This window comes from Anoplophora glabripennis, unplaced genomic scaffold (assembly GCF_000390285.2).
Source record: "Anoplophora glabripennis isolate ALB-LARVAE unplaced genomic scaffold, Agla_2.0 scaffold138, whole genome shotgun sequence".
NCBI lineage: Eukaryota > Metazoa > Arthropoda > Insecta > Coleoptera > Cerambycidae > Anoplophora > Anoplophora glabripennis.
The window spans coordinates 199,332-212,601 of NW_019416326.1; the positions used below are offsets into that span (position 1 = coordinate 199,332).

General features: G+C 32.9%; 1 protein-coding gene across 1 annotated transcript in view; it reads right to left on the reverse strand.

Moving 5' to 3' along the window:
- The window catches only part of LOC108903168, a 60,367-nt gene extending 51,544 nt beyond the window's left edge, over positions 1–8,823 (reverse strand). The window contains exon 1 of the mRNA XM_018705256.1: positions 8,637–8,823. Coding sequence (XP_018560772.1) covers positions 8,637–8,823 — 187 coding nt within the window. The remainder of the gene's footprint in view (positions 1–8,636) is intronic.
- Between the last annotated feature and the right edge of the window lie 4,447 nt (positions 8,824–13,270).

A 13,270-nucleotide genomic window follows, 5' to 3' on the forward strand; every position in this document is an offset into this window, starting at 1 on the left:
AGGAATGAGGGAAACCTGGAAAACCTCATTAATTAGGGGGGTGGTCAAATGCCAACCGGTGTCAATCTCTCACATTGACTCAAGCCAACATTCTTCCACCCTACCATACCTGCACAGAGGGTGCCAATCCTCCGTAGAAGCATAGCTAATCTACGGTATACCGGCCGCGGGATTCGAAACCCGGGCAGATCGACACATCGATTTAAGTACTGACGCCTTAAACCGTGCGGCTATCGACCGATGTAGGTATTTATTTATTTTAATATAAACTGCCAGCAGCAAATAGTTATTTACACCATAAAGGAGGTAAATTATATTTAACTGCTGCGTGGCGTATAACATTTTATTTGTTCTCACAGTTCTTTATGGTTCATGAAATAAAGAATAGGTTTTATTTTTTTGACATTTCTTAATCAATTCATTCATTAACATTATTCGAAATCTTGCAAAGTCGCAAAGTTGTTTGGATTTTGTCGTTTCTAAGGTGTTTATAAACAAAGCTAGTAGGTGTATATATCAAAATACCCCAAGCTGAGAGCATTTTTGAAACGTAAGAATGACAGCTATATACCTAAAAAGTCAAACGTTTTTACAAGAGAACAAGTCAACGATTTTCTCGTTCAGGCACCTGATAATACATATTTGCTAATGAAGGTAGTGACGGTCTTAGGCATTGCAGGAGCATGACGTTCTGATGAGTTATGCAAACTTACTTCGGATAACGTCAATTTAAAAAATTTCGATGACATTATTGTAGTTACAATTGCAGTCTAAAAATGGTATGTTACGTACGTTTATAATTACTTCTCGCCTGGGTTCGGTTGGTCATCTAGAAATTATCAAGAAACATCAAGATAAGATTGGAAATTAAAACTAAAATTTCACGCTTTTTTATGCGCTATCAAGCAGGTAGATGTTACAACCAACCAGTCGGCAAGGATATCCTTTCAATGATCCCTAATAAGATTGCACAGTTTTTTAAACTAGAACATTCTGAAACATATACAGGCCATTAATTCCGAAGAACATCGGCAACGTTACTGGCTAATATAGGAGTTGATGCAATCAAGAGACATGGTGGGTGGAAATCAGCCACAATTGCAGAAAATTATGTTGCTGACAGTTTAAGTAACAAAAGTGAAATAGCCAATAAGATTCTGTACAATAACATTTCAACTCCAGGTTCTAGTAGTACGTCGCATCATGCTGTTTCGATGGATAAGTCAGATAATATTGAGCCTCCGGTGACTGAAATGGAGCGGTCAAATCATTTTGAGAAAAATGTGACAATACAATACAATACAAGCAGAGTTATGGCGTCTGAAGTGACAGTATGTTTGTGTCATTGGTACAAAAATGAGTATTGAACAAAAGGCTAATTTTAAGTTTTTGTTTGGTAAACCTTTTACCGAAACGTTTCTACGAACCAAGTTTAGGTACTGATGATGATTCATCCCGTGGCAGAGTCCATGAGTGGTATACGCGGTTTAAAAACGGTCGTGAGGACATAAGCAACATGTTGGCCGTTCGATATCCGTGATACTGGTGAACGTGGTGTTTTAAATATGATCCAGAAACCAAGCGCCAAAGTGCCGAGAGGAAAGCGCCAGACTAGCCAAAACCTAAAAATCTGGTTTGGAGAAGTCAAATATCGTGTTTTATTTATTGTCTTTCCGATCTCAATTGAAGACCAAAGAGCTAGACAGTATGTACCAGGATCGGTCGTTTCGCAGCAACTCGGCATTGAAATATTTGAAAAACTTGTTCCCATATTTATGAAGCCAGGTTTGGTCGAACTAAACGTGGGTGGTGTAGTAATGTATACGCCCAGTTGAAGAACGCGCGCGGGGGCAAACAGCGCACAAACACAGCCGCACTGGGCGACTGGGCCATAAATTTTAGTTGTTGACTAATTGTCTAGCGGTGCAGTACAGCAAATTTGGTGTGAATCAGGTAATTTTAATATATTATAGGCACCTTCATTAATCATTCATATTATAACTGCGAATGGAAGAAATGAGAGGGATATTTTGTTTACTAATATTATTAGAACATTGCATTTTGGAGATCTTTGGAAACGGAACAAAAGGAAATACCGCCAGACAATATTGAACTAGTAGAGCCGATTGTTGATGAAACAGATTTAAAATTTCAAAATAAAGATGTTCAATGTCAGCGTCTCATTTTAAATATTTACAATTGTTTAAAAAAGGAAGAACATAAAAAATCAGATAATGAAATTATAAATAGAATTCACATATTAACTGAAGATTCAGTGTCCATAATTTTTCGTGTTACTAAACAAGGTGTTATAGATCATTGCGTAAAGAGGAAGCGAAAACAAAAAATTAAAAATATCGATGACATGACAAGAGACGTAATTCGGAGGACGATTCATAATTTATATAAAGAAAATAAAGTACCAACTTTAGAAATGGTTAAAGATAAATACCATCAATATAATAAAATTATTTGAGGACATAAATAATTAAAATATGTTGTTGGCCAAATGAACATATAATAGAAGTTTTCGACACATTATTTAGGTACTTACAAATTATTATTTTTTACCTTTAGCAGAAAACTTTTTTAGGTGCGCCTATGAAACTCATTAAATTTTATTGCTAGGCGTTTTTATACATCTTCAACTGACTTCGGAAAGACTATACGTGTATAATTATTTTAAGACAATTTTTCTTTATGAAAATTTCATGGCACGCCCCTGCTGCGGTAAATTGTTACAATAGTTCCAATAACAATATTGGCTTATTCTTTGCTTGGAATTCTATCTCAACAAATATTGTACCGAGTGTATTTTTACTTTTCTGTTTCAATTTTATAAGCCATTGTATATACAGGGTGTCTCATAATTAGTGTCAAATAATTTTCCACTTGATTATATTGCCAAAAATAAGAATATTTTTTCAAATAGATGTGGGTCGAGAAATACTTCCGAGGGAGCTAAATGGGGCCTCAAAAAATTCATTTTTTAAAATATTTTCGAAACGGGTTGAAGGAAAGTTATAAATTTTGACACCATGAATGCTCATTAAAAGTCGAAATAGATCATCATAAAATTTTTCAAAAATATCAGTCATGGGGGTTCGTGGGGTAAAATTTGCCCCATTTTACTTGTCGAAATTTTCAAATTCAGATGCCAACATATGATAGATCTTCATTTCCTTTACAAAAAAGGTACCCTTTTTTCTTTGGATAAAATGCTCCATTTGCCAGAAAAATGGATTTAAGCAATTCATCACATTACCTTTAAAGTTTGTCTTGAATGGCTAAAATGGGCACATGTACCATTAAGAATTTTGATTAATAAATAACGTGAAAAGTATTTAGAAAAGTTTATTATGGGCGTTCCAAGCAAGGGGGGGGGATTCGGGTAAAATTTGTCTCAAATGTTTTACATGTTACTATATTCAAATTTAAACAGTAAAATTAGTTAAATTTGACTGATCTGAGTATTCTATGAAAAAATGGTGATGTCGTTTTACCCTTGAAAAAAAAATCTTATTTTTGGCAATATAATCAAGTGGTAAATTATTTTGGACACTAATTATGAGACGCCCTGTATATTGATATCATAATAATGTTTGTTATTCTTATAATTAGGTACTTTATTTTTTTTTTTCAAAAATGATCGTTAGGGGCGGTGTCGTACAGTACGTTTCCAAAATATGAAGTAGGAGATACGAAATCTAATTTAAAGCAAAAGGTTTCTTATGAGCATTGGAGCGAAAATGCTTAGTAAATTTTTTTAAATAAATCCAAACTGGCTGACAAGATTCAATTAAAACTTATCTTTAGGTTACCGACTGCAAAAATCTCTGAGAATGATAGTTTTTTCCTCTTTATCTTTTTATCTATTAAAAAACTCCATGACATTTTCGAAAAATTAATGTATTTTTCTTTGAGGACAGTTAAATTAAAAGTGCTACGGGTTGCTTTCAACGTTACTGATGCACTGGTTAAACTGCAAAGAAAAATAAAAAAGTAATTTAGTATATTTTTATTTATCAGCATTTAAAGCTTAATTAACTAAATATTAATATTTTGACTTCTATTAGCTACAAGTAAGAATTGTAGTCTTACTTATGAGTCACCCTGTGTATCTAGAATACGAGGTTTGATAAAAAACTAATGGAAATTGTTAATTTTCTCAGAAAGTATTTATTTAATCTTCAATTTTTATCCTATCTCCCCCTGTGGTATTATACACTTATGCCAATGTAGTTCCAGTTTGAGAAACACTGGTATGACGCCTCCTTAGGCATCGTCTTGTTGAAAAACATTGTCTTTTAAGTATCCTTTTGAGTTTGGGAAAAAGGAAAATGTCGGAGGGGTCATGTCCGGAGAATGTGTTTTGCCAAGAACCGTGGAGAAGCAAACCGGTATGCGCGGTGCGTTGTCCTGGTGCAAAATCCACGGGTTGTCTCTTGTGTTTTTTTCTGTTTCTCCTGATTGCCTCACTCAAATTGCACAAAAACTGTCCTACGTAGTACTCATTGTTAACTGTACAACCGGGTAAGAAGGACTTTCAAATTTGAAATCATTTGTACCATAGACCTTATTTAACATTTTAAATGTTGCACTTGCACTGCACTTAATTCTGTTTTTAACACAAAATTTCAGACAAACTTTCTTTCGCCTCAAAAAAAAAATCGCTAAAAACAATGAAGTAAGTAATACTTATTCGCTCGCTAAACACAAACTAAGTGCAGCAGCTGGTTAGAAATTGACAGGTGACAGTGCTACAAATACACACAAAAAGAATCAACTCGATAGACACGCGCGTAGACAAGGTCTACACGCGCAATTTGAAAATTCCCGTTACTCTTTGATCAAACCTCGTATACCTAGTTCTTAATTACTAAATATTTGTGGATTTAAGTTGTGACTTATTTCCCTCACGTTAGTTTCAAAACGAGTTTTTGGAACAATATGTTACAGACTTATTAGCATTAGCAGTAACTTAAAAGCGGTGATATAGTATCTCCTAGAGAAATGCTCTAGCTTGCTTCCATTAAGTTATCGGAGGCCTACTGAGCTGCCATTGTAGGAACGTGTTCACAGCACAAACGTAATAAATCGATATGTCAACGTATTAAGTGGATATTAGCTGCTATTAAATCTTGATCTTACATTTACAAGACTGTGCTGATATCTCGCTTTACAAGTTACCTGTTGTTGATAGTTAAAATCAGTGAACCACAGAGAAACACGCGATTGAGGAATTTCGTATACAGAATTGAACAATACTGTACTTATATTTCTTCTTTAAAACGTCTTATGTGATAATATAATTATTTTTTTTTAAAATCACGGGTCGTTTATTTCTTCTGATATCTAGATCGAAATGCTATGATTTTAAATAATTCTCATGGTTTTGCACAAAGGACAACAATATTGTTACTGACAGCTATTCTGTTTTGCCGCTTAATCAGAAATATTATGATCAACGCGTTAACAATTTCTCTATTAAAATATTTTTTAATCAAATTTTTGAAATTGTTTCCTTACTTCTTTATTTAAATAAATTTCTAACTAATTTTTCATGTCCGTGTCAGATTCACAGGCTACCACTATTTTAGTCAATTTTGCTGATCAAAATATATAGTTTTAATTTTTAATTTGATGCAAATTTGATACTTGAAGTGCACTTTTTAATTAGGTTTATAAACCTGCTTAATGCGCAGATATTTTAATATTAATATGTATACAGGGTGGTCCGAATTTTATGCAGGAAACTTCGAGGGTAGATAGATAGGCCCCGTTTTGGAGATTCAGGGTGTTGAGGTTTTAAAAAAAAATTAATTTTTTGTTTATATCGCACACTACCTCACAGGTGGTGTAGAAAGGAGTGTAAATAATTTTGTTGATGTACTCACAAATTGCACTTACTTTTAAACATAAACAAATATTATTGTAATATTATCGTTAGAAGTGTCTGCCACAAGGGGATTGTATTGGTATGAATAACTTGAGAATGGCGAATCTTAGGGAAAAAATTAAAGTCACCTTTTTTACGTATTTTGTGCATTAAAATATAAATCAGTTACAATCACATGTAAAAAATGCAGTGGCGTAGGTTTTTTTGTAAAAAAGGGGGTGAGCCCTGTCCAGTTGTACACCACTGGTTGAACCTTTAAAGCTCATATTTCAGAGAATATAAGGCCTACTATCATACATTATATGTACAAAATTTTATTGAGATCGGTTAATAGATTCCGGAGATATAAACAAAAAATCTATTTTTTTGACAACTTCAACACCCTGTATCTCTAAAACGGTGCCGTTCCAGACGTTTATAAGGCAAACACATATTATTTTAAAGAGATCTATCTGCCCTCGAAGTTTCCTGCATAAAATTCGGACCACCCTGTATAAAAATTTTACGTACATTTTAATAATATTTCTACTACAAGTTTAAAAATTCATTGATTGTGAACATTTTCTGCTATACGCACAAAATTTAGAGAAAGTGTATCAAAATTGAACCTATTATTTATGAAATAGATTTTGTTATATGGTTGTTATGGCTAACAACTACTAAAATGTGATAGTTATAGCAATTCTTTTGAATAATAAATTTATAACTAAGAGATGAAATGGTTGAGAATAATGATGATAATGGTAATCAAGAATAGGGTCATTCCATGTCAATTGTCCTAAGGCTCCCAGTCAACCATATGCAATCTTCATTTTGCATACCTCTTGGTCCTAAACTAAACTGGGTAAAATATTAGACTCTAATATGCTTTTGTTCACAAGTTATAGGCTTTGGTCTACAGGGCCATCTTGTAATTATCACTCGCAAAATTCCTCAATTTTAATTGCTTGTCTTTTTAGCTTGGATCAATGATATTTAGCTGACAAGGACAACTTTTTGTGCCAGTCTGCGCAAGCGGACTTGCCTACCTTTCGAGTCAGTTCTGAAATAATGACCATACTTTAAGGGCGCCGTATTCTTTAAATAGTGTTTTCCACAAAGACAAATAATTTCAAACATTTAATAACTGAATAATCTAAAGCTTATCAAATAATATTAATGTTATGTCATGCCATCTGAGTATTTTTAAAGACGTCGCAGTAAAACGAATAAACAGGTACAAAAAACGATCAAACCATCAAGGTTTTAGGTAGGTACTGAAATCTACGAAAATACTTTTTTATATATAACTCCACATGTAAATATTCTTATAACATTTGCTTAGTCCTACATATAAAATTGTTTATTTTTACTTATAAGTACGTGAAAATAATTTTTAAAATGTGGGGTTAGGATAACAGCAAACGCATGTTTTACAAATGCTTTTGTTGGGTTATTATTTTATTTGAATAAATTTAAATAGTAGCAATGAATAAACAGAACATCAAGGATTTTATTTTTGTGCTTACTTCTGTTCTAGACGTTTTACTTTTCAAGATTTCAGTACCTAAAAACGCCAGAAATTTGACTATTTCTCGACCAGGGATATGGCCACCTTAAGCATAAACAACTTAAGATGCTGCAATTTAAATCAGGCAATAATTTTTCCAAGAGTAGTCTACATTAGTGTCTCTATGTGTGCTTAGATTCAAAAATTTAGGAGTTATGCTTCTGAAGAGGATGGCAAAAATGCCAAAAAAATTTGTATGCAAATTTTACCCTATCTTCAGCAGTAAAAATCGGAATGTGGTTCATCTTTAATTTTTTCTCTTTTGTTTCATTTGACAGGCTGTTGTTTCTTCTACCAAATTTATTGTTGTCATTTTGGGCTCGGGCCTTCTAGATAGAGAAGTAGATCATGTTTTCAAGGTTAATCCTAATACGCAATGTATATATTGTGAAAGGATGTGTACTTTCCCTAGATTTATATCGAGCTTGCAATGCAATAAAGTAGTAATGTTTGAGACCCTGGGAAAGACTTATTGTGCTTAGTCACTTGTGTGATCCTGGTGCTTGTAGCCAATATTCAATAAAACATATTATTATATTTATATTTTCCATTTAAAAACTTTTTTGCAGTAAATTATGATTGTTAAATTCACCTAGAAACAATATACTAATTGCATACGTTTCCTTCTCGTCAGCGACTTCATATATAAATATAGCCGAAAGGCAAGGCTGATTTAATGTATACCTCGAGCAAACTCGATTTAGCTGCGAAATGCGAAGTGAATTTTTTTCTTTAACAGAGCGATGCTCCGCTGTGGCTGTTGCAATTTAGTCAAGCTGTACCCTACCACCGAGCGTTGCGTATGTGTCGTACACCTTTTGTGAGACCGCATTCATTTGAAATAATGACAGAATCATCAGATTTCAGTTACTGAAGAAGATATTTTCAAAACAGTGTTAGCAGCTTTTGGACTTTTTTAATTTCTTAGAATGACATTCGGTTTAAGAAATACGGCTCAAACAGTTCAAAAGATATATCAATAGAGTAGTTTCAGGATTAGATTTCGCATTTGTCTACATTGATGTCAGGTAAAAGTAATAAAGGACATATGGAACAGCTTAAGAGATAAATTAAACACTTTTTGCAATAATTCAATAATGCAATAATTAATTTGCAATATCCTTCAAAATATGAATTTGTTATGTTACCACCTCTGTTTAGAAACATTAACACTAAAACCAAACCAACCTTGCGAGGAACTGCTCGTTTTACTCCTAAAACTGGCGGTCCTAGACCTTGAGCTCTTGTTGTAGTGCGGGGGTTTCGGCAGGGGCCCCAAATTCGGCATCAGCTGCCCCAGGGGTAACGCGGGAGGACGAGGTATCGCAGTGCTCTCCATATTGCACATGACCATCTTCGTCAAGTTCGGAGTCATTTGTTTATCATTATAGAACTAGATTTCTCCTTTATTTTGCGGTATCGCGCGGTATCATCTGAAAAGGAAGCACAATTAGAATTAGAATTAAAATTAAATGGAAGAGAAAACATCGTCTTTTAAACGATTAATACAACTGATCGGTATCTTTTAAGTAAAATTAATTATGATTTAAGGTTAGCCGTAAATAATTTCTATTTGTAATGTTCTCTGCACTGGAAACAATGTGCAGCAATTAGTAACTCTCGTGATAATCGGGAATAAATCACGAAAACTAAAGAGAAATTTTTTCTTTAGCTACTTCCTACTTATACTATGCCATAGGTAGTATAGTAGTTTTTCTAAAAAGATGGTTTCATACACTAATAGAAGAAATTAAGGGATAAAAAAAAATCTAAATTTTCGGCGATTTTTTCAAATGGCTGTTTCTTTGATAAAAATGGTCGTATTGGAGTAAAAAAAAAGCAATTTGAAGCTTGAAGTTTCTAATTTTTCAAGTAACACGTATCGCGCAATTTTAATTAATATCATGAAAAAAAATTTTCGAAATTTTTTTTGATATTATTTTTGGTGTACGGACTTGAAAAAAATTTTTCCAACTTAACCACCTTATGGATTAGATAGGTTGTTCATTTAGCTTCAATTTATTTTTTTTTGGTCTCGATACGACCATTTCTCGCTGAGCTATCGGACTTTGAATGAAAATGGATCATTTTCTCTTTGTTCATCGATATCTCAGAAACCAATGGTTGCACAGAAAATCGACGGTGGGTTTCAGAAACTTGAATGAATTCTCTACAAGGTCCTGGCACGGTTTTTTAGAAAAAAAAATTTTTTTTTCCTTAAAGTGACTGAAAAATCGTAAAAAATAGGACTTTTAGGGGTCTTCTAGAAAATCACGTGCCACATTGAGAATATTGGGAAAATGACTAATGTTAAGTGTGCCTTTTACAGGTCATTGTACCCCTAAAAGCCCTACAGAGTTTCAATTCGATCCATCAAGCCGTTTTTTTGTTTCATTCGATTGAATTTTTTAAAAAATTAAAGGATCACGTTTTTTTGCCTTTAAATGCTCATAATCTGTAAAAAAATGAAAAAAACATTTTTTTCCTGATTTTTTTTTACATTCTTATTGCAGAAAGCGTTTGAAATTATGAAAAAAAAAAAATAATTTTTGAAAAATTTTTTTTAACCGATTTTCTCAAATTTCGCAAAACCGCCGGCATTAGCGTTACCCAAAGCGTACCACGTGGAGGTTGCACGGTCGGATTTACGCTTCTTTTACACACGTGCGAAAAGCGTTTGAAGTTATGACAAAAAAAAAATTATTCAAATTTTTTTTTCTACTGAAAAAAAGATGGTTTGGAAAAACTGTTTGTATTAGTGTTCTGTAAATTCGGAAAACGCGTTTTATGAATTCAGAAGTATCGCAGCAATAATCTCTGAAAAGGGTGTAGATCGAGGTCAATATTCGGTTAGGGGTATAAACTTTTTTAAATTTAATTAAAATTCGATAAGCATAATCACGAAATGAAGTAGGGGAATCGTATCGAAAATGCTTGGGGATTACTGAGATAAATTTTCTGGAGCGAATCCAACGAAAAAATTTTTCAAAAAATAAAAAAAAAAAAATTTTGTCAACTTCAAACCCTTTTCGCACATGTGTAAAAGAAGCGTAAATCCGACCGTGCCACTTCCACGTGGTACGCTTTGAGTAACACTAATGCTGGCGGTTTTGCGAAATTTCTGAAAATCGGTTCTAAAAATTTTATTTTTCATATTTTCAAACGCTTTCTGCAATAAGAATGTAAGAAAAATCAGGAAAAAATGTTTTTTTCATTTTTTTTACAGATTATGAGCATTTAAAGGCAAAAAAACGTGATCCTTTAATTTTTTTAAAAATTCAATCGAATGAAACAAAAAAACGGCTTGATGGATCGAATTGAAACTCTGTAGGGCTTTTAGGGGTACAATGACCTGTAAAAGGCACACTTAACATTAGTCATTTTCCCAATATTCTCAATGCGGCACGTGATTTTCTAGAAGACCCCTAAAAGTCCTATTTTTACGATTTTTCAGTCATGTTAAGGATAAAAAAAATTTTTTTCTAAAAAACCGTGCCAGGACATTGTAGAGAATTAATTCAAAATACTATTTAATTCTTAACCTTAACACTAGGTATATTTAAATAAATTATTAATTCCGAAAAGTTAAGAAAAAGTGGCAAATAGAGAAAAACTGTTACTATTTTCTAAAATGATATACATGCTGTTAATACTAATGGGTAACAAAACTAATAATAATAAATATGTCTGTAAATAAACTAATACCAATTGGAGAATGTGACACGAATACTAGACGTAATGCAGAAACAATGTCGAATTGATATAATTCAAAAAGTTCAAAACAGAAAAGTTTACGCAAGAGCAGCAACGTTTCTAAATAATTGAATAAATCCCAAGTATCAAAAGTATTGCTACTTAATGAGGAATAACAAATGTGATGTTATTAATAATTCTAGTATGCACTGAATCATTAGAGAATACGAAACAAATTATTATACCCAGGCCACGTGCAACTAGTCAAGTCGTTTCTACTTCAAGATTTTGAGGCAATAACAAATGGATATGCCAAGAAAACAAAAAAATTATTTTGTTTACTGATAGCCGTAAGGGAATGAGAATTATTCTAACAGTTGTAGGTGGATGAAAATCCCACCAACATTATAGACACCATCTAGGGAATCTTAAAGTCAATGTATGGGTGGGAGTACTTACCAATATTCTTTAAAGCCTATCTCGATTGCGTCATAAATTTTTATTTTCTTTACAAAATAATTTCCAAGATGTTCTTCTTGACGGTCTATGGTGAAAATGTCCAAGACAAGTCGTTGCCCCGAACTTTGCCTCGTGGACTTTTGTTTCTGGGGTTTATGAAGAACTTTGTTTATTTCCAATTTTAGATGAACAACATATACGAGAAAGAACAATTTTGTGCAACTGGATTCCACAAGAAAACAAGAGGAAGTCATTAGTTTCAATAGTTCCAATACCTTTAGATAATTCGTAAAATTAATTTAGTAAGATATGACAATATCTAACTCAACCCTCACTAAAAAGATTGTTATAATTTGGGATACCAAGCCCTAAATCAAGATTTTAGAAGAAATATTGGGAAAATAAGCAGTTTATCTAAACAGCACTACTTCTTATTCGAAATTTGCTCGAAAACCCGACGGAATAGCCTTCTGAACGTTTGTAAAATTTCAACTCAGTATTATATCATTTTCGTCCGACTAATTTGTGGTAAAAGGTTTCACTTACTAATTTCTGACATCCTGTAGATATAGAGAGAAATAGATAGACCTAATTTAGGTAACCTTAGTATTCCACTTTTTTAACACCTAAAATGAAATAAGATAGTACGGAAATTATTGATTATTTCTTTGTATGTGCTAGCAACCAATGCTTTAATAATTTTGAAGAATTTGCTCTTCACATTAGTAGAGAAAATAAGGTTACTACCTTTATTAGTGCTTAAATACTTTTAACTATTGGTAGTAGGAAAGTAAGATTATGGGCTCTAGAAAAGTTTTTTATAAAAGGCACAGAAGGTAAATTAGTAGACGATTTGGAATATTTGATTAAGAATTCACCGACGCCCTATAAGTACTTCTGAAGCCTTTTTTAAATTTCGTACAAAAGCGTCAAAGTCTCGACTGAAGAAAATCTATAAAGAAAATGTTGAAAGGGATTTCGCTAAATGTAATTGAGGTAAACTTTAGAACCTACATTCAGTCTTAGGAATAGTATTTAATTTAAAATCACGCAAGTTTTAGCAACTCACAAAAACAAGAACTAGGGTGTACCCTCTTGTTTTAAAGCAATACAAAATGTGAATTAATGCTTTGATATGTTTTTAGAACAACGTTTTGCAAATTGTGTCTTAATTGTGAATAGAAACGCCGTTTTATTGGTTCTATCGTAATTCGATGCAATCGAACACATACGACACTACTCCTAAATCCAGCTTCAAATGATGTAGTTACTTGGTACAACCTCAAATATGTCAAATACTAGCATATTATTTGACTAAAATCTAAAACTGCAAATTGTACATACATGCATAAGTGCAATGTACACACGTGAAACATGAACAAAAGAGAAATACGTACTCAAATATTCCTAATCCTTTCTTCCTTATCAATTTTCATATGTCAACCGCTTGTGTGTATTTGCCATTTCTTTAGACTAGTTGCGAGTATGTGTAAACGAACCCTACTTATGCGGTCATAGCTGTAAGTCTACATTTTGCTGGCGTGCGATTTGTATAACACTGACTGATTTAGCAAGTGAAGACAGGCTTTCGAATGCATTGATGTACACCACACACATTATACGGCATTTGTTTACGTTTCACAAATATTTGGCAAGTAACTACATTATAT